This window comes from Rhinoderma darwinii, chromosome 1 (genome assembly GCF_050947455.1).
Source record: "Rhinoderma darwinii isolate aRhiDar2 chromosome 1, aRhiDar2.hap1, whole genome shotgun sequence".
Lineage (NCBI taxonomy): Eukaryota > Metazoa > Chordata > Amphibia > Anura > Rhinodermatidae > Rhinoderma > Rhinoderma darwinii.
This window is the reverse complement of record NC_134687.1, coordinates 442,619,098-442,642,440: the sequence shown is the minus strand read 5'-3', so window position 1 is coordinate 442,642,440 and position 23,343 is coordinate 442,619,098. Positions and strand designations below refer to the sequence as shown.

The 23,343-nt window shown below is 38.7% G+C and overlaps 1 protein-coding gene across 1 annotated transcript in view; it reads left to right on the top strand.

Annotated features, from left to right (window-relative positions):
- Positions 1-11,108, top strand: part of SCARF2 (scavenger receptor class F member 2) — a 215,887-nt gene extending 204,779 nt beyond the window's left edge. The window contains exons 10-11 of the mRNA XM_075831042.1: positions 6,973-7,125; positions 8,027-11,108. Of these exons, the coding sequence (XP_075687157.1) occupies positions 6,973-7,125; positions 8,027-9,282 (1,409 nt within the window). The 3' untranslated portion in view covers positions 9,283-11,108. The remainder of the gene's footprint in view (positions 1-6,972; positions 7,126-8,026) is intronic.
- Positions 11,109-23,343: the final 12,235 nt, after the last annotated feature.

Below are 23,343 nucleotides of genomic sequence, written 5' to 3'. Positions count from 1 at the left end.
GTGGAGTGCTGCCTACTTTCTCATTATTGTATACCTAAGGCTTGCAGACTACAAGTCGTGGGTTTTGCACCCGCCATTGACTATTAATATTTGGTGCTGCTCTAATTTCCTTTTTTTTAAATCTATCTATCTATCTATCTATCTATCTATCTATCTATCTATCTATCTATCTATCTATCTATCTATCCTTCCACACATTTAAAAAGATCTGGCTACACATTGGAAATAGAGTGAGAGTCCCTGAGGTGCAATCCAGGGATGCTGCTGCACTTTTCTTTGCTTTTTCTTTTGTCAGATAACCCCTAGCCATATAACCTATTACTTTAATGCAGAATAAACTACTCACGATGCAATTTATAGCACGGCTTCTCTACAGAATTTTTATTAAATCATCAATACATCATTAATGTGTGGAGCAAAAGTGCTTCCATCATCAATATAGGAAAGCATTGTTATTTACAGTAAGAGCCGTAAAATTCTGGAACAGCAAAAACAATGACAGAATTGATAAAAGTCTAGTTCGAGGAATTTATCTCATGACTAATGGTGTTTAATTTCCATGTGCTGAAAAAAACTAATGTGGGCCAAGGTGGTGTTTGTGTGGGTAGCACTCACATAGAGAAAGGCTAGAGGGAAACTGCTGCTGAGTTGATTTCTCCTAAAGTTCCAGTTGCTTGTTAGAAACCAGCCCCAGGGGCACATGCCAGCTATGCCCCTGCTTATTCTGTATGAGATATTTTTACTAATGACTGGCTGCTTATCCATCTTTAGGCTAACAATCTTTATATGCTTAAATTACTAAGTCATAATGGGCGACTGTCTTAGGGTTGCTGGAATAAAACATATGTGGCAGCTAATCTTTCTTATCTCAGGGAGGCCTCTGTGACATATTCTGCAGCACTGAGTCACCTCATGTGGCATGCTCCAGGTCTTTGATATATTCTTCTTTGTATCCAATATTTTAGTGTCATTATGGGGATCTTACAGCATTCTGTCCTAGTATAATTTCCTTTTTTAGGTATATTCTTATATACATAAATAAAGTATGTCCCTCTAACTTGCTCAAAACTGACAATGGCTGGCCAAGTCAGGAAAAAATATGGAGAAGCCTTGCAGGTTCAATAAATAACGGGGGACAAATAGATGCCTTCACTGTAAGCTTATAGTTTAGCAGTATGGGTTTCACCTATAGTTACCTGACTAATGGTACAGATAATAGCGACACCTAGTAATTTTGTCATATTTGCAGTATAAAGTAACAGAATTTAGCAAACTAGCGGATTACGGTCAGTTTTCAAGCTTTCTGATAAACATTGTAAATATGAAAACCCATTTTTCTCATACATCATAGGAAGTTTAAATTGAATAAATACCCTTTAGCGGGCAAAGGTGAAAATGTATCATGTAATTTAGTGTATGGAGAAGTCCCATCAATTGTACACTTGAAAATGTCTGTGAGTTTTGAAACCTCTGTACCTTGCACTATTATTTATGAAGATATTAAGTGTTTATTTGCCAAAGGGTGTCAGAATCTACCATAAATCATCTTCTCTACAGGACTGATTTCTCTACTAGGACTTTGTAAATACAGGGAGCACTAACAATTCAAACGTCACAGTAGAAACCAATGAAATATTCTAATAAGCATGCTTTTTCATTTAAATGCACACAAACTATTCATACAACTTATACTGATCTAAAAGTATACCTGATAACCTGACAAATTTGTAGTTTACTTACTATTAAAATGTTGTTGTTTTATCCATGCAAATTTTGTGTACGTTACTGCCACTTCGTGTCTCCCATCCTGTAATCTGCTGTTCACCCCCTGCTGTCAAGCAAAGTCCATCTCTGGTTACAAAGCAGAACTGAAGGACTGCAGAAGGTGGGTGTAATGTCCACAGCCACGAACCATCGTTCTGACTTACCCCTTGACGGCTGCGACCATGGACATGTGCGTGCAGGGCGGCATCTCCATCCTGAGAGACGCCCACACTCACTTCCGACCTCGCTATGCTGGTTCCCGTAGGGTGCGCGCTCGCTTACGCCCGGCCTTAAAGGGCAAGTGTGTGCACATGTAAAAAATCACTAAGTAGCCCATGATCACCCTGGACTATAAAAACGGCTCTGCCCTTTCACTCATTGCCTGAGCGTTGTTGTGTTTAACCATGTTAGTCTTAGCAAATGGTCCCTTAGTGCTATCCTGTTCCCGTTGTCCCCGTGCCCTTCTACCTGTATCCTGTGCTATATTTGTTCCTGTGCCTTAGAGTGTTGGAGTCGTGTTGTGCCACCTGTCACGCCTGCTGTTATACACCACGTCTGGTGTCCTCTATCTTCAATGTCATCTGTGCCTAGCCTCCGCTACTGTCTGGACTATCAAAGGTACTCTTGTACTAGGAGTGTTGTTTGGCCAGCTGCTACTCCACTACGGCGGTGCGGCCTAGTCGGTCCACATACCCACGGATCGTGACAGTGGAGCAGAGAGAGAGTGAATTAGTAACACACACGCTGCATGTAAGTCTATGGAGAGGGGAAGGGGTGAGCAGGGGGAGGAAGTAGGAGCAGAGTGATAAAGACTGAGACGTGCTGGTAAGATTTCCATGTTACCCCAGTGCTGGGTTCTGAGCTACACTACTCCATACTGCTGTATAATCTGCTCCATGCTGCTTAAATATATATATATATATATATATATATATATATATATATATATATATGCACACATACACACACACACACACACACACACACACACACATCGGCTGATTGCATTGTTTTAAATGCCTAAACTATTATCATTGTCGGCAGCAGATCTCCCTGTGTAAACAGGGAGATGCACTGCCAATATGATATAAATGTATGTGGACAAGTGATCGGAGTAACGAGCGCTCATCCCCATACTAGCTGTTTGTGAAAGGAGCAAACAAGCACCAATCAACAAGCTGTCTCGTTGATCGGCGCTTGTTTACAGACCCCCTTCGGGCCATACAATATCAACTTAAGAATGCATTAAAAAATAGAAGTGTCAATAGTTTTTTATTATCAATTAACAAAATTCAAAGTGATTACTTGAGGGTATTGCATGATGGATAACCATCTGCCTGTATAGACCACTGCGTCTATGGTCCTCAACGTTGCCCGTTTTTTTATTCATCAAAAGAGCTTGAACATCGGATCTTGAAACCCCAGTCTGCTTTGAAATCTTTGCCTGGGAGAGACCTTGCTGATGCGGTATTACTACCTTGTGTCTTGTTGCTGTGCTCAGTCTTGCCATGGTGGACCTGTGACATGAAACTGTCTTCCACAACCTCACCTTTGTAGCAGAGTTTGTCTGTTCCTCTCCCAGTTTTAAACCTCATACACAGCTGTTTCTGTTACAGTTAATGAATGTGTTTCAACCTAGATTTGAAAATGATGATCATTATCAATTGTTTGGTATAATTGGTTAATCCTACACCTGACTATAATCCTACAAAATCCATGACTGTGCAAGTGAACCTAGAAGAATTGATGCTTTTTTGAAGTATTGATTTGATTTAGATTTCTTGTCTGTTCATTTACTTTGTTTTTTCTTAATTGATAAAAAAAAACTATTAACACTTTTTAAAATCATTCTTACATTGCAGCTTTTTTCCACAACTGGCTAAAAATTTGCATAGTACTGTATATGATAGAGATAGGAGAGCAGGATTCTCCTCTGCTATGTGTGCTGTGTATAGAAGACATGATAGCCAATAGGCTCCGCCCACTAGCTCAAAGAAAACTAAGAGTTAGAGATAAAGCCTGCAGTAGAGAAAGTAAAAAAAAAATGCAGAATACAGGTAATATACAATGGTTAGAAATAGTATTAATACTCATGTACACACATGATAGCTTATTTTGAAACGTCACCTGAAAAGTTAGGTACGCTTTAAGTATTTTTATCCACAAGTTCTAATTCACATTTACATGTTTCGTATGAATTTATCAGATCTCTCTAGGTTTATAGGCAGTGCTTCAGAATATGCTTGGCAGTTTATGAATTAATATACTCACCTTACCGATTCTGCTGTGTTCCTATGCCACTGCTCATCGAAGATGCTTAGTCCGCTGAAATGCACACGATGATGTAAGATCCATGCAATCATGTGGCTGTGATGTGAGGGACAAAACATCCCTTCAGTGGCTTTTAAAGTCACATGACATGGCGTTGCATGGATGTCATATCAGCATATCCATTTCACCTGAAAAGTGGAAAGCTACGTGGAAATGTAGCAGAATCGGTAAGGGGCACTCATTGTTTTCAAAATGAATATTGTACAATCTAAACTATGAGGTGATAAATGTAATGGGTACTGGCCATGAGGGCTGGGAAAGGGTCACCAATAGCTCTGAGACATAGTGTACATGGAGATGTTATTGGTTCCCTTCCCTCACGTGGCAGTAATGACAGAATTACATGTTAATTTTCTTATTGAACTTGTCATTATTGCATTTGTTTTCCTTTGTGCTGGATCTAATATATACACTACCTCAGCTATTGGAGGCTATGTGAACTTACTTTATACTAATAAAAAATAGATGCTTTTCGAAGCTCGACTATTTCTTGCACAAGAACTAAAATAACTTTTTCATACTGGCACCACTTAGAGTCGTGTACTGTTCATTTTGCCCTAGAGATTGATGACGGAATTGTAAAAATTCCATGTTCTATTTCTCCACCGATATTACAGTGCAATATACTGTATGTAATCCTATTCCAGACCATAATGTGCTTTCTGTGATGTTACATTCTACTTTCCACTTGACAATTCTTGTCTGGATTACTTACATTTTTTGGGTTATGGCCTAAGACCTTGAATTAAAATTGAATTGTTGGCTCATAACTTCAAAGAGGAAGCACATTTCTATTAATGTGATGATGTTCTGGCTGGTTGTAGTTAGAAGTCAGGGAAAGCTACAAGTGAATGTCAAGTATGGAGAAGAAATCTCAATCTATCAACCACAGTTGCTTCAAAGAATGCTACTTTTTTTTTCCGGCAGACTATTTTAAGAAGGACGCCGTTTCCGAGAACAAGCGCGCAAGGAAAGGGGCTTTCTATTAACCAATCAGATTCATGCTGTAGCATAACATAGTATCTCAAAAGTTGCTTTGAGTTTTAAGGGACCCTTTTCTCATCTTAAAATGTTTGCATTTACCGCATGTCATTTAGCTTCATTCGAAATCGACATCTGATTCATCTTTGATAGGCAATTCAATTGCTCCAGTATGGAAATACTCCTTGCTTCTTAAGACTGTATGCAGACTGCCTTTGTCTGGGGCAGCTCGTGGTTTCCTGTGAACACACTTCTGTAGAACTCATTTCTTAGCTACAGGTGCTCTGGATTATTTTACCACTCTGCTGGCATTGTATCAAGATAGAAACTACAAGAAAGGCTGAGGGTGGGTAGAAATGTGTCTGCTAAACTTTTTACATGTAAAAACAGAGATTTTCTGCTATTTAAGTAGCGTTACCCACCGTGCTGCGCACTTTAGCATGGATTAAGGCATTCAAAGGGCAGACTCAGAAACGCTCATTATTATGGTATCACTGCAGTGTCTGGGTGTTTTTATTATTTTGCTTACTGTGCTAAAGTAAAATCCCTTCTTCATGGGGTCACTGCTTTGATTACCTTACCTTGGTCGCTAACTCATACAAATATTAATCAGAATTATTTTTCAAAAGCTGAGAGAGTTGTGTTGGACGACTCCATGCATCCATTAGAAAGGTTAATCCTCAGAACAAAAGCTTAGCAAGCTAGTATACAAGAAGATACACAAGTGTTTTCAAGTTCATGGAAACAAAATTCTTCTAAATATGTCTCATTCTAGAACCAGATAAAAATGGGGATCTTTGCATTTTGGGGTCTCCCTCAAAAGTTTAACATCACTATTGTACAAATAGCATCATTTATTGTTCTATGCATTCAGTTAGTTGGTTAAGATAACTCCTGTATACTACTTGACAATAATAATGTATATCCAATACTTGAGGTCTGGAGGACAGTGCTCTGTGTAGCATTCTTTGCCTTAGACAAGGATCACACACGCAGTCTTAACCGTATTCATTGTGTGTGTGTGTGTGTGTGTGTGTGTGTGTGTGTGTGTGTGGCAAATCGGTATACAGCTTCCAGACCAGACAATTAGTGGTATATACAAAGTGACTTGTCCTTAGCAGTCAGTGGTGAGTACAGCTTCAATTCCATGGTGGTGACTAGTGACAGCATTCTTTGGCTGAAAAAGCGAGCTAAAAACAGCCACAAAACCGTATTCATTGTGTGTGTGTGTGTGTGTGTGTGTGTGTGTGTGTGTGTGTGCTTCCTGGTGGTCAATTAAGCTGTCCTCAAATCCCTTGTGGTCAGTAGCATATGCAGCATAAAATAACTGGTCACAAGTGAATTTTTTTCATGTGTGATTTTTGTTACCATATTGGTGTGATTATGCCACTTCATGTCTTCTATCTAATTAGTCAGAATAGGAAGTTAGGCTTGGTAGCTGAGAAGGTGCCACATCTTATGTGGCTGGTGATGGAACAGAGAAATAATCTGTTACCGGTCAACGCCTAAGGCAAATTCTTACATTGACTAGTTAGTAACGTGGCTGGCCATCAGGTACTTATACTATTAGTTATTTAGCTATGAAAAGATCTAAGGTTTGCTAAAAAGCAAATGACTATTCGAATGCCATCTACAGCAGAACACACAAACAACTATTACAGTAGGCATCAAGTGATAGCCTACAATGGCAAGCTTATGTCACCATGTAGTAGAGAAAACTATAATTTGCTGGTAGGTAGCTTTTACATTAAATTGATTTACTATTAACATTGGTCAATTCCATAAAATAAATACATATTTAATGTATTATATGAAGTGATTGTATTGTATCCTTCATTACTTTTATTAGTAGTTCAAACTAAGTAGTAGTTTAAACTGCATTTTGCTTCATTTCAGTGGCTCATCATGATATGGAGAATACATTTAACTGCAGCTTCATTGAACCACCATCTGTTGTTGAACAACCATCTCCTTCATGGTCATCCCATGGTTCTTTTTCATCCTTTGATACCACTGATGATGGACCTGTGTACTGTGTCCCCCATGAAGGTGAGTAAGTCAAGAAAAAAATATATAACTATCTAATTGTATTGACATGTGGCATTATATCCTAAGAAAGTGGTACTTTAAATACAAGCATCTACAAGATGCCTATGGCAAGTTAAGACTGCGGGCATTGACCCAAAGTTTATGAGTACTGTTTGGTGCTTTCACAGTCACAATCAAAAGGATGGATGGGCGGCAATGGCAAAGGAGAGCCATGGGTTCCCCAGCGTTCTAGCAACACTCTGCGATTACTGTCTCAACTGCTCTCTGATATCTTACAGGTTACACTGTTGACCAGCTGACTTACCTACTTTTTATATCTCAGGATTATAAGCCACATGTAGTTCAATACCATAGTTTGGATTTTTACAAAAGCATGGATTCCACTTTTTGGAACTTACCAATCACAAATTAAGGCCACGTTCAGATGGGAGCTGCATATGTAGTTTCTAATGTATTCACAGATTATATTTAGAAGACTACTATGTACAAACTACTAGTTGAAAGTGGCCAACTTTCCATGACACTCGTGGCTTTAAAGTGAGTGGCTATATTGTTGGCAATACATTGAAATTCGATTTGTGGAACTAGATATAGATATTTTAGTTCAGAAATTCACAATAATAGTGTTCTATGCTTCCAGTGCACTGAATCCTTTGCTTTACATCGCATTCATGTAAAATAAAGTTCTGAATTCACCAAATCTATTTAGGGGTAGGGATGCCATTTGCTTTCTGGATCTTTCCTTTTTTGGAGCAGATGTTTGAATGACGCAATATTACATTACATGTTAGCAGTAAAATCAAGTATTACCTTTTTATTCTCCTTCTCATTGTATAAATGTGACATTATCTAGCATGTTATTGCTATGTATGTGTTAATGTCATAATGTTTTATCTTTTAGAATCAATGACGGACTGTAAAGAAAAGGCGAATGTCAATGTTCTGGAAAAAAATACACCTCCAATTAATGAGGAGGAAGCTGGAGAATATACTTACTTAAAAGATTCTGGATCTCCTAAATCATCCCAGGTTGATAACAGTGAAACACCATTACTGAAGTCATCTGACAGTGAAAGATCATCTTGTGGTTCAGGATCAACTGGCGGGGCATTGTATGCTAAGGTTGCAAGGTTATCTAAACAGTCTAAAGATGAAGATGACTCTGCCATGGACAATAGAAGTGCTACGATAGGTGCAAAACCCCCATCGCCTGAAAGAACAAAACCACCTCCACCTGATCCTTCTACAAAGCCTAAGGTTTCTTGGATTCATGGCAAGTATAATTTAAACCAGTCTAATTCACTACCAGTATTTAATAAATCTCCAGATAAGACATCCTCTAATACTGACCAGTCAGAACTAAATTCAAGCATTAAAGATCATCATAGAAAGAGAACACCCAGTGATACTTGCCCTGCTGGTCAAGGCAAAAACGAAGAACAAGTCATCATGAGGAATAAGGACAAAGTGCAAAAGCACTTGAAGGATATAAGCACTACAGAGAGCAAACCTAATGAATCTCTGTCTCCATCCAAGTCAAAGCACAGAAACAAAAGCCATGATCACATAGAAAGTGTTAATGGAACAGTTCAAAATGCTCTAAAAAGAATAGGAAACCTGCATATTGACAAAAAGAGTGGTGATAGTAAAGATGCTCCAAAAAGTCCAGATCACACCAAGTCTCGGGCTGAGGTATTTCATCCTCACTTATCCTCAGAGGCAGCTTCCTTGCTGGCTGCCCAATTAAAAGAAAAAACACAAAGCCTCAACAGAATAGAGAGCAGCACCAATCACAATGGTATAGGCCCCCTAAAAACACAAAAAGAGAAACCTACTCCTCCACAGAAAGCCAAACGATCTGCTGCAGCCATCAATCAAAAGTCCAGCAAAGCAATTCTACCTACAACCACCAATCTGCAAAAAATGATCAGTCCAGTTACGGAGTCAGTATCAGTTGCAGGAAATCCGCTGGAAAAGCAAAACTCTAACAGCAGTCAAGAGCAGCCTGCAAATGTCAAGCAAGATACAGGAGAACCAACAGTAAGGAAAACACCTATTAAGAAGCCTCCCAGGAAGAAAAGCAAAGATGCTACTTTGGACACTGATGGAAAAGTGCAACCAAAGATGGCCATAATGCCACCACAGTCCGTAAAATAATGATGGCAGTTGTACACATTGTTATCTCTCCAAAAGGGGCATTACAAGGAATTATCTTGACTTCTGCAATACACTGTGGTGTATTTTGCTGTAGCCACATTTTGAGCCAAAGGAAACCGAAACAGTGAGTAACTTTGAGATGAGCACACGTATATGTGGAAACAAGGTTGTCGAATTCAGCTCTTCAGAGCCCAAGAAGACACATCAGTGGCCAAACTTTTTATGGAACAATATCTAGAATACCATATATGTGCCTCTATATGTGGATTGTAATGCCAGTGCATATTCATGGGAAAAGTACCATGCTTAAGAGAAAAGGATGTTCTTCCAAGAACACGTATCATGTCTCTTAAACAACACATGTAGAATGTGGTATAAACACGCCAGCAACCATGAGACCTTCATAGTGTTGGCTTGTCAAACAAGACTATTCAGCAACTATTCACAGTTCTTATTGCATAAGTGCCTACTGCCAAACCTTGCCTCTATTTAGACGCTTCATCATACTTTATTGTTTTAAGCAACTAAGTTATTTAAATAAATGCTTATTTTTGTATTCTATTGAAAAGTGAAGATTATGAAGGATCTTTTTGCAAGAGGGATCATAAAACGCCAAGTGTCAACATGAAATGCTAATGCTCAGCATAGCTATTGACATTGAACCTTAGCTTCTTTCTTGTACAGTGCATAAACAGTGCTTATTTTAATATAAAATACTTAATACGTTATGAGTCTGTTATAATTATGCAGTAATAGATAAGCTAGCTTTTTTTTTATTCTTTTGTTTTTGGTTATTTTAGACCAGGATCAGTATTACTATGGTAAGAATAGCCTGGCTTACAATGCATCAGCATACAGTATATTAGGGTAAGATTGCTGCTTATGGCTGGAACTTCACAAATGATATACATAAATATTTTAAGTGTACTCATTCTTTATACGTAGTAAATACAGTCATTTCGAAATGTAAACTAATATTTGCAAGAATATATAATATTGAAGTCACAGAGACCTGCAGCTCAGTCTAAGTGATTTGATATATTGCATTCTCTTAAAAGAGTTATACAGGATGAAAAGAACGTTTTGGATTTTTTCCAGACACAGCGCCAGTTTTGTTCATGTCTGGTATTGCAGCTCAGTACCATTCACTTGAATGAGTATAAGCTGCAATACCAGACACAGACCATGGATAAGAGTGTTGCTGTGTCTGAAAGAAAATATATTTTTTTTTTCTGAATCTAACAATGGGTACAATTCATCAATGCTCCTTTAAATCAATTTATTTTCTAGCATTTACAATTTTTGTGCAAAAATTAACTGCTAATATTTGGATGGAGTTTTTGGGTTGTAATATTTTGAGTTCTAAAAAAATGTTCCACTTTAAAGTATAACGGGAGTAGTAGTAGTAGTAGTAGTATTAGTAGTAGTAGTAGTAGTAGTAGTGGTATTAGTAGTAGTAGTAGTAGTAGTAGTAGGAGTATTAGTAGTAGTAGTAGTAGCAGTAGTAGTAGTAGTAGTAGTAGTAGTAGTAGTAGTAGTAGTAGTAGTAGTAGTAGTAGTAGTAGTAGTTTCTAATTTTGAGAAATAATGCTTTTCCAGGTCCTCCAATCTCAATTTGGTTTATCATTTATTGCAAAACTAAAGGCATGCTCTCTCAAGCTACATAATCGAAAAGACAAAAAATGTTACTATTTAATATGTGAAATAAACATCATAGAAAGTTTATAGAAATCAGATCTGCGAGAAGCTAGCCGTTTGGTAGCACTTAATTGATTATTACTAATTGAAGATTTTATATAGACATACAAGGAACTTAAAGAGGCTCTGTCACCACATTATAAATGGCCTATATTGTACATGATATGATCGGCGCTGTAATGTAGATCACAGCAGTGCTTTTTATTTAGAAAAACGATCATTTTTGCCGGAGCTATGACCTATATTAGCTTTATGCTAATGAGTTTCTCAATGGACAACTGGGCGTGTTTTACTATATGGCCAAGTGGGCGTTGTGGAGAGAAGTGCATGACGCTGACCAATCAGCGTCATACACTTCTCTCCATTCATTTATACAGCACATACATACACTATAACGTTACTGCAGTGTCCTGACAGTGAATATACATTACCTCCAGCCAGGACGTGATGTGTATTCAGAATCCTGACCACTTCTGTAGCGTCTCTGTGATTTACAGCACAGCACAGTGCGATGTCGCTGTGAATGACAGCTTACAGCGTAATCTCGCGAGACTACGCCTGCTATGCTGTAAATCACAGAGAAGTGGTCAGGGTTCTGAATACACATCACGTCCCGGCTGGAGATAATGTATATTCATTGTCAGGACACTGCAGTAATGTTAGTGTTTGTGTATGTGGCTGCACATAGCGATATATCGCTATGTGCAGAATAAATAAATGGAGAGAATTGTATGACGCTGATTGGTTACTGATTGGTCAGCGTCATACACTCCTCTGTACAATGCCCACTTTGCCATATAGTAAAACACGCCCAGTTGTCCATTGAGAAACTCATTAGCATAAATCTAAAATAGGTCATAACTCCGTCAAAAATGATGGTTTTTCTAAATAAAAAACACTGCTGTAATCTACATTACAGCGCCGATCACATCATGTACAATATAGGCCACTTATAATGTGGTGACAGAGCCTCTTAAAGCAATAAATGATGTCAATTTGGATGTCAAAAGTGTGACATGAACCCTGAGCTATTCTGCTTGGGATCAGTGACTAAGTTATACAAGTTTCTAGTGCACATTTTAATTTTGCTTCAATTAAAAAGTGAGAGTTATTTTACTAGAATTTCCCCTTCTATTTTTCTGTTAGCATATTGTCTGTAATCATTCTTAGAACATTTGCCTTTACTTCTGCTCATATTTTCATTGAAGGAGAATTTTGTCAGGCTCTGTAAAACAGAGCCTTAGAACTTTGTTTGCACCAGTGGACAGTTCTGAGCATGCAGGATGCTCTAACATTCCCTCTATAGCTTTACCAAGTAGCCTTTATGGAACAAGCTAGAGAAGGGTCTTAAGCAGGCCATACACATTAGATGGCCAAACACCCTCCAGCCGACAGCTATCTCTACTTAGCGCTCCATAAACATGCACGCCTGACTACTTACAGCAGGTTATCTACCGGCAGAACTAATGTTTAAATACAACATGTCTGATCCTGCCATGGGGGAAAACCTGTCAGGAAGCCAAATACACATAAGGTTGTCAGCGAATCAAGCTGAAACCAGTGGGAACCATATGGGCAGCTTTAAAAGCAAGCAATGATACTTGTAATATTGCTTTGCATCAAAGACGCCCACCATGCTCACTCTATAGTGTTAAATGATAGATATTTGGGGGATAATTTCAAATGCTTGCTAAGAAATGGCCACTGATGCTAGTCTACATGAGCCCATGTAATAGCTGATCGATGTAGAAGGACCCTTCACAAAATGTTATCATTTGCAAGGTAGCATGGTTCAATTTCTCGTATTGTCAAAGTCAAAAACAACTCTTTGTATAGTGTTGGTGAAGTAGAGTAAACTATGGGTAATATTTGGCAACTTACCATCAATTGTTGTACCTGTGTAGTATTTTCCTTAGTATTCACCAGAGGTTATACAGAAGTCTGTAAGCCATATGTGTATTAAAGGTAAAATATTCAAAAATTCCTTATTTACTGATGAAATTGAAATGTACATCAATAGTCACATCAGAGCCACAACATTTACAACATTAAGGTAGCGAGACTGATTGTTATTTTGGTTGGTTGTACGTCTGTGAGATATGTTTCTTAGATCGGAGGTAAGGTTATCAGATCAGCATATTTATATCTACTTAAACTCCAGGTCCACCATTATTTCAACAGATATAATGCAAGAGGCCCTCTTCTGGAATCTATTTTAGAGTATTTCCTTTGACCAAGCAAGAACTACTTTGTAGAGTAGGATTAACAGAAACATCAGATTTAAATACAGTAAGTGACTTTTCTCAGTAATGTCTCAAATCAACCCAAAATTGTGCAATTTATCTAAACTGGGAAGAGCTTTACATTTTGGTTTCAGTTAGGAAATGGTAATATGTGTCGTGTTTCCTGGTTGCCGGTGACTGCAGGGTAACTACAGTAATTGTCTTCATCTAATTGAGTATTATGATAAAACATATCAATGAACTCAAAGGCTTTGTACAGACTTTTTTTTAAAATAAATCAATGTTTTTAGTGAATTCAAACAACTTTTAAATTGACTTAAATTACAATTTTTTACTTTCTAAGATACAGCTTCTACGTATCCTGTATACATAGAAGCTGTATCCTGCTGTTGAAGCCAGTTCCATCAGGTCAGCTGCACTGACGGCTCCAGTGAAGGCTGGATATAGCTAATAACTATCACATCTAAGGATAGGACAGGATACAGCTTCTGTGTAACATAGATGTTTTATCTTAAAAAGAAAACTAAAATGTAATTAAAGTCAATTTAAAATTTGTTTGAAATCACTAAAAAGATTGATTACTCTAAAAAAAATTATTCAAAGGTCTACGCAGCCTCACAACTTCATTGATTTTAATAAATGGTAGCTATGTGCTGCATTTTGGTTTAAAAAATGTTGCCATTGTGATGACCTTGGTCCATTCAAATAAAAGTAGTTTGAGGTGAGACCGTTGGCACCAGTCTCTTCCCCCAGTATTCCCTGGCATATATACTGAACATTCTGCTGTTTTCCTTACTTCCATTGTTACCCTTGGAGGGTGCTGTTTGTTCCCATACTTCCAGTGTCATAAATCAATGTAATGAACGTGGGATTTCAAATTATAGAAATGTGGAAACCCTTTTATTCTCTTTGCACACAAGCCCTAGCTTTAGATATATGTTGTAGTAATTCAGAATTCAGTTTCTAGCATGTTATTTCAAACTGCAGTTGTGCTACAGTGAATAACAATGGTTCACGTAGGCGCTTCAGGTCGGAGATTAAGGCTATGTTCACACGGGGTATTTTGCCGAGTTTTTTGACGCGGAAACCGCGTCGCAAAACTCGGCAAAATCGGCCCGAGAACGCCTCCCATTGATTTCAATGGGAGGCGTCGGCGTCTTTTTCCCGCGAGCAGTAAAACTGCCTCGCGGGAAAAAGAAGCGACATGCCCTATCTCCGGGCGCTTCCGCCTCTGACCTCCCATTGACTTCAATGGGAGGCAGGAGAAAGCGTATTTCTCGCTGTTTTATGCCCGCGGCGCTCAATGGCCGCGGGGCGAAAAACGGCGCGATAATTGCCGCGAAAATCGGCGTGCAGGGAGAGGAATATCTGCCTCAAAGTTCCAAACTGAATTTTGAGGCAGATATTCCTCCCCCAAAATACTCTGTGTGAACATAGCCTAACACTGTATCCCTTTGATCCATCTTCTTTGACAATCTAGAAGAGTAGCAAGAAGTCATTTCAAAGTTTGTGTCCAAATTATTCTAGAAATTTTCCACAATATATATTTTTTTACATATCCTTCCTCCATCTTTAGAAAATTGAAGCTGTCTCATGGACTGGTCTAATTGCATTTAACTCCATTCTATTCACCGTGAAGCAAAAGTATAGTATGTCATTTATAATATGCAAAAACACACAGTATTCAAGAACTTTTTTATACGATCATTCATCCCCATACATTTTCATCTTGCTGGCAGCACATCCCCTGTTAAAGTCCCTTTTATATGGGCCAATATTTGTGTGAACGAGCATTCATACAAATGCTCGTTTCCAATCAATGGCCTGTGTAAACAGTGAAGCAACCAGCATATGAGTCAGCAAACACTTGTTCGTCGGCTGATGGCATTTTTTAATGCGGCCAGAAAATTGGTCACTTGTCAGCAGCACATCTCCCCATTTAAACAGGGAATGTGCTGCTGACAACATTAAAAAATCTATGGTGTCGAACAATCGTATTATCGATCGTTCATCCCAATACTTGCGATCATTGCTCCATGTAAACAGACCAAACAAGCGGCGATCGACTGTATTGTCTCTAGACATTATGTGTAGCGACAGTGATTTTTGTAGTGTTAAGTGCTCAATATGTAGCCCTAGCCCTATGTATTCCTATGTACAGTGATTTATCTCTCACGACAAAAAATAAGTCTAGGTCCAGTCCGAACCGAAAAGGGCCTTAACTTACCCCTATGAGGTTGGATTCACACAGGACGTTTCTGCAGAAAAATCCGCCCGGTTTATCGCGGATTGTGCTGTGGATTTCACCCTTTTGTACATTGAAAAGGGTGAAATCCGCAGTGAAGATCACTAACAGAATGAGCATCCTGTGGATTTGGGAATCCGCAGCATGCTCTGACTTCTGTCTGGAAAATGTTCAGCATCATGTGGATGAGATTTGTTCGAATCTCATCTTCATGGCTGGTATTGTAATCCGCTGCAGATTTTCCGCACGGAAATTTCACACAAAAGATCTGCAACATTTCTATCCTGTATGAATGCAGCCTGACTTTGTATTTTATCTTTATCTAACCAATTATTATGTTTTAATCAGGAGTTCATAAGATCCATAACCCTTATGCTACAGTACCAAATGCTCCTTTTCTTAATGGTGAGAGATCATAAAAACAGATGAGAAGTTGTCGTAGCCCCATTTCCCTATTCCAGAACATTTCTAACCACCCATTTTGTGTCTAGCTTCACCAAATAGCCGTATGAGCAGTATAGGGCAAAATTAGACTGTTCTGAATGGGCATCATTCAACTGCTCTTGAACAGTTAAACCAGTAAAAACAAATTGTGCCCACGAATCTGAGTATAGAAAGGGAAAAGCACAACACAATTCTTCACAAATAGTAAATTGACATATATGTTAATCTTGTGGTATCGGACTTAATGAGCAGCTCTGATAATTCTCATGTGCAAACAAGAGGTGAGGTTTCCTGGTTATACATTTGGGTCTTTTGGACATAAACAGCAAAAATAAAACTCTCCTAAATACTTATTGATGACCGCTCTGTTTCCAAACAGACATGATGATATGACATCCATAACAACGTCATGTGACTGCATTGGCCAGTCGTTGTTGCGTTTCATCATGTTCACTTGGCAACAGGGAGGTGCGGTGAGTGAGAAAGGAGCAGAATTAATAGGTATATTGGAATATTTAATTTTTACATTTTATTTTCAAAAGCCCCAATTGTTATAAGCCAAAACCCCATTGGCTGACTATCAGAAAGGGAAGGGGAACTTAGCTGGAACTGATTTTATAAACCTTTGTTTATTTTTTAAAAGTTAGAGGAGTGTTCTCGCATTAGAAAAAGTGTCTTCTTTCTTCCAAAAACAACACCCCACCTGTCCACGGCTTGTGTCAGGTATTGCAACTCAGTTCTATTGAAGTGAATTGGAGCGAGCTGCAATACCAGACACAATTTGTGGACAAGATGTGCAGTATTTTAGAAAGAAAGCAGCCATGATTTTCTAATCCTGTACCCCTTTAATAGGTCCAGCAGCTGACACGGTAAAGTTTTGTAAATTTGATATATACAGTTATATCCTTATGAGTTTTTCATCCTACTGTTAGTAAATTTACTAGTGGTGTACATCCATACTGACTTTCCTCAGTAGACAGACCTAAAATGACTATTAAAGAGACTCTGTCACCACATTATAAGTGCCCTGTCTCCTATATAAGGAGATCGGCGCTGTAATGTAGGTGACAGTAATGCTTTTTATTTAAAAAAACGATCTTTTTTCACAAAGTTAGGAGCGATTTAAGTTTATGCTAATGAGCTTTCTTAATGCCCAAGTGGGCGTACTTTTACTTTTGACCAAGTGGGCGTTGTACAGAGGAGTGTATGACGCTGACCAATCGGCATCATGCACTCCTCTCCATTCATTTACACTGCACTAGCGATATAGATATATCACTATGTGCAGCCTCATACACAAGCCCTAACATTACTACAGTGTCCTGATAATGAATACACATGAAATCCAGCCTGGACGTCATGTGTACTCAGAATCCTGACACTTCTGAATCTTTTTTTGTGAGATTCCGGCAAGTAAAAACAAAACTCGTTTAGCTCCGAGATCTCGCGAGATTTCGTATCCGTTGCTGGAATCTCACAAAAAAGAGTCAGAAGTGTCAGGATTCTGAGTACACATGACGTCCAGGCTGGATTTCATGTGTATTCATTATCAGGACACTGTAGTAATGTTAGGGCTTGTGTATGAGGCTGCACATAGCGATATATCTATATCGCTAGTGCAGTGTAAATGAATGGAGAGGAGTGCATGACGCTGATTGGTCAGCATCATACACTCCTCTGTACAACGCCCACTTGGTCGAAAGTAAAAGTACGCCCACTTGGGCATTAAGAAAGCTCATTAGCATAAACTTAAATCGCTCCTAACTTTGTGAAAAAAGATCGGTTTTTTAAATAAAAAGCATTACTGTCACCTACATTACAGCGCCCATCTCCTTATATAGGAGACAGGGCACTTATGATGTGGTGACAGAGTCTCTTTAAATTCTGTACACTTGTTACATATTTGTAGAAGGAAATTTTAACAAGATCTCTCTTCGAGCAGAAAATACATTTCAATGGAGATATACCATGCAGGTGTATGGTGGATAGGGTTATAAATAACTTAGCAAGAAATAGTATAAGGAGGAATTGAGCATTATTTGATTCATTTATGTGTTCTCAAACATTCTGCTGCTAATCATTACCCTGATACTGAATATGCATAAGTATCAAGTTCTGCCTACAGGTCTAACAGAAACCGGTATAAAACTAGCAATAATCTTTAACCAGGGTATTTTTTTTTATTTTTTTTTAATAAAGTCTTAGATCTTTAATTTAAGAGATCAGAATTCAGATTTTACTATTTTACCCAGGACTTGTTATTACAGATCAGGTTTGTCCCTATTGTCATGAACACTATACCACCATGTATGCAACTCTTATGTCTGTAATGCTTTTTTCATAAACGATTCTATGTGATTTTAATTAAAAAGTCTATATTTTGCGGTCCCGATAGCTGGCTATATATTGCAATTACTGTATAGCATTGTGGATTTTTAGGAGGGACGGCTTGAATATGTAATTTGAATATAATTTTTCCTTTGTTAGTTTAGGTTTTATTTCATACTTGTCATCTCGTGAATTTGTCATTGTGGGTCAAATCGGAGTTAGGGTGAAAGGTCAAGCTGGTTTTGACTGATGCCCTTGTACCTGAAAATATAAAATACTTTCTAGTGAAACTGAAAGCTATACACAACCAATATTGAGATATTGGTGATGGAAAAGTCCTATTTATAAACTGACAACTAAACCAGTGTATTGATTTTTGTAAAGTTGTTTGCTAGTAGGTTTATCTACTTACTATTTTGTATTAAAAGACTGGTACTGCACCTGATATTGTTGCCCCAAGGTAAAAGCTTTCTTAATAAATTTCTTTTTGTTTCCATTTCTCTCTTGAATGTTTTTAATATTAATACGTTTTTGATGTGCCTTATGATATTAACACTATTTTCTTTACAGTATCTTTGCACAAATAATATATATGGGGCTGATTGTAAAAATAAGCTTTCTTTTTGGCAGTGGAAATAAAAACTGTGCAGGGGCATGTATGTTTGTGACCGCTGGCAAGGACACTAAAACACTTGACATCAAGGACTTAGGCTCAAAACCACTGAATATCAGGGACCAGGGGTCGTTTTACAGAAGCAGATTTTCTGCCCGTAACGTTCGCCGATCGACAATAATAGCATGGTGATGGAGAAATTATCTTTAGTAACCCCTTCAGGACCCAGCCTGTTTTGGCCTTATGGACACATATGATTTTTTCAAATCTGACATGTGTTGCTTTATGTGGTAATAACTTTGGAATGCTTTTGCCTATCCAAGCGATTCTGAGATTGTTTTTTCGTAACATATTGTACTTTTTGTTAGTGAAAAAATTTGGTCGATAAATTCAATATTTATTTGTGAAAAACTTCAAATTGTAGCAAACATTTGCATTTTTCTAAATTTAAATGTATCTACTTGTAAAACAGATAGTAATACCACACAAAATAGTTACTAGTTTATATTTCCCATATGTCTACTTTATGTTTGCATCAGTTTTTTTAACATCCTTTTATTTTTCTAGGACGTTACACGGCTTAGAACTTTAGCAGCAATTTCTCATATTTTCAAGAAAATTTCAAAAGGCAATTTTTTCAGGGACCTGTTCAGTTCTAAAGTGGCTTGGAGGGCCTTATATATTAGAAAGTCCCCATAAATCACCCCATTTAAAAAACTGCACCCCTCAAAGTATTCAAAACAGTATTCTGAGAGTATTTTAACCCTTTAGACGTTTCACAGGGATTAAAGCAATGTAAAGGTAAAATTTACAAATACATTTTATTTTTTTTGCTAAAATTCATTTGTAATACATTTTTTTCTGTAACACAGAAGGTTTTACCAGAGAAATGCAACTCAATATTTATTTTGCAGATTGTGCATTTTTTAGAAATATCCCACATGTGACCCTAGTGTGCTGATGGACTGAAGCAGCGGCCTCAGAAGCAAAGGTGGATTTTGGGGCCTCCTTTTTTTAGGAATATATTTTAGGCACCATGTCAGATTTGAAGAGGTCTTGTGGTGCCCAAACAGTCGAAACCCCCAAAAGTGACCACATTTTGGAAACTACACCCCTCAAGGCGTTTTTCTAGGGGTATAGTTAGCATTTTAACCCCACAGTTTGTTTGCAGAATTTAGTGGAATTAGTCTGTGAAGATGAAAATCTCCTTTTTTTTTCTGCTAAAACATAGAATTTTTTCATTTTTACATGAAATAAAGGAGAAAAAGCATTTGTATACCATTTTCTCCCGATTACGGCACTACCCCAATTTTTCGGTCGATTGAGCGGTGTGAGGGCTTATTTTTGGTGGGACGAGCTGTAGCTTTTATTGGTACCATTTTATGGTACATACAACTTCTTGATCACTTTTTATTAATTTTTTTTTAGAGCTAAGGTGACCAAAAAACAGTTTTTTTGCATTTTAAATTCTTTATTTCTTAGTGTTCACCGTGCGCAATAAATTACATTTAACTTTATTCTGCAAATCGGTATGATTATGGCAATACCATTTGTGTATAGTTTTTTTTATGTTTTGTAGCATTTGCACAATAAAATCACATTTTTATAAAATTATTTATTTTTTGTGTCACCATATTCTGAGACCATACCTTTTTTATTTTTCAATCCAAAAAACTGTGTGAGGTCTTGTTTTTGGCCGTACGGGTGTTAGTTTTTATTGGTACTATTTTGGGTACATGCGACTTTTTGATGACTTTTTATTCTATATCTTAGGAGGGGGGGTGACCAAAAAACAGCGATGCTGGCATAGTTTTTCATTTATTTTTTTTGCGGTCTTCACCATGCGGGAAAAATAACATTATAGTTTTATAGTTTGGCCCGTTACGAACACGGTGATATCAAATATGTGTACTTTTTTTTTAATGTTTTCACTTTTTTTCCTATAATAAAAGACTTATTTTAGGAAAAAAAACACTTTTATTTTTAATCTTTTATAAAACATATTTATTTACTTTTTTGTAACTTTTTTTCCACTCTTTACACTTTCTTCTCTGACCTGCAGCACTGATCGTTGCTAGACTACATTACACTACCTAGCTAGTGTAATGTATTCCAACTGTCAGTGTGACGTCACAGTCACTCTGACAGTAAGGGCATGACCACACATGGCGGAATTCCTCCGCAACTGTCCGCATCAATGCCGCACAGAATCTGCGTTGCAGATTCTGCAGCGGATCTGCACAAAATGTGCAGAAAATTGATGCGGACTGGCCGCTGCGGACTGCGGGAAAAGTGCTTCTCTTCTCCCTATTCAGTGCAGGATAGAGAGAAGGGACAGCACTTTCCCTAGTGAAAGTCAAAGAAATTCATACTTACCGCCCGTTGTCTTGGTGACGCGTCCCTCTTTCGGCATCCGGCCCGACCTCCCTGGATGACGCACCAGTCCATGTGACCGCTGCAGCCTGTGCTTGGCCTGTGATTGGCTGCAGCCGTCACTTACACTGAAACGTCATCCTGGGAGGCCGGACTGGAGACAGACGCAGGGAGTTCTCGGTAAGTATGAACTTATATTTTTTTTTTACAGATACATGTATATTGAGATCGGTAGTCACTGTCCCGGGTGCAGAAACAGTTACTGCCGATCGCTTAACTCTTTCAGCACCCTGGACAGTGACTATTTACTGACGTCTCCTAGCAACGCTCCCGTCATTACGGGAGCCCCATTGACTTCCTCAGTCTGGCTGTAGACCTAGAAATACATAGGTCCAGCCAGAATGAAGAAATGTCAAGTTAAAAAAGCAAGACGCATCCGCAGCACACATGACATGTGCATGACAGCTGCGGACTTCATTGCGGAACTTTGAATCTCCATTGAAGTCAATGGAGAAATTCCGCCATGAGTCCGCCACTGCTCCGCAACAGACAGAGCATGCTGCGGACACCAAATTCCGCTCCGCAGCCTATGCTCCGCAGCGGAATTGTACGCATCGTGTAAACGAACACTGCTAAATTAAAGTGAAAGTCAATGGAGAAACGGCTCCGCTGCGGATTAACGCTGCGGAGTGTCCGCAGCGGAATTTAAGTGAAATTCCGCCATGTGTGAACCCGCCCTAAGTCTATGAGGACCAGCCAGAGGCTGGTCCTCATAGGCTTCCATACATGGCCAACCCGGAGGCTGCCGTTGTGCTACAAACTGCCGTTGTGCTACAAACTTCCTAAATGCGGCGAACAAAATCGATTGCCGCATTTAAGGGGATAATTGCTAAATAAGCGGCGATGAGCCGCTGATCGGCAACACTGGCGTATCAGCTGTCGGGGACAGCTGACCTCCCGGTTACCGATCCACACGGTCGCCGACAATGTTCATCGGCAACGACACAGTGACTTCCTGTCACTCTGACAAGAAGCCTATCAGGACCAGCTGGAGGCTGGTCCTGATAGGCTTCCGTCCATGGCATACACGGAGGCCATTGTTTAGCCACCGGTTGCCATGCTAACCATCGGAAAAACCCCGCAATTTCAGACCGATGTGCTAGAAACCCCTAAAATGCGGTGATCGCAACCGATCGCCGCATTTAAGGGGTTAATTGCCCAAATCAGCGGCAAAGGACCGCTGGCCAGCAAGAGTGGAGTGTCAACTGTCAGAGACAGCTGACCTCCCGGTTCCTGGTGCACAATGTCGCTAACAGTGTGCATCGGGTACGACTCTGTAACTATACGTCCTTCTGAATCTTTTCTGTGAGATTTCCAGCAAGGGAAACTAAATCTTGTTTACATCGTAATCTCGCGAGATTACGCGTGGCTTGCTGGAATCTCACAGAAAAGATTCAGAAGTGTCAGGATTCTGAATACACATGACGTCCAGGCTGGAGGTCATGTATATTCATTATCTGGACACTTGATTAACGTTAATGTCTGTGTATGTGGCTGCACATCGTGTTCTAGTAAGAACGCAATGCTGCTGTGTAAATTAATGGAGAGGAGTGTATGACGCTGACTGGTCACTGATTGGTCAGCGTCATACACTCCTCTGTACAACGCCCACTTGGTCAAAAGTAAAAACATGCCCAGTTGGGCATTAAGCCACTCATTAGCATAAATCTAAAATCGCTAATAAAGTGGTGAAAACAGATCGTTTTTTTAAATAAAAAGCAATACTGTCACCTACATTACAGCGCCGATCTCCTTATGTAGGAGATAGGGCACTTATAATGTGGTGACAGAGCCTCTTTAACATTAGACAAAAAATAAAGCTGTGTTTACTGTGTATATTCTAAATATGTACAGTGCCTTGCAAAAGTGTTCACCCCCTTGGTATTTTTCCTGTTTTATTTTATTACAATCTTGAATTAAAATGGATTTTAGGGAGTTTGTACCATTTGATTCACACAACATGGCTACCATTCTAAAGGTGCAAAATATTTTTTACTGTGACACAAACAATAGCTAAGACAAAAAACAGAGAACTTTAATGGGCCTAAGAAAGCCAA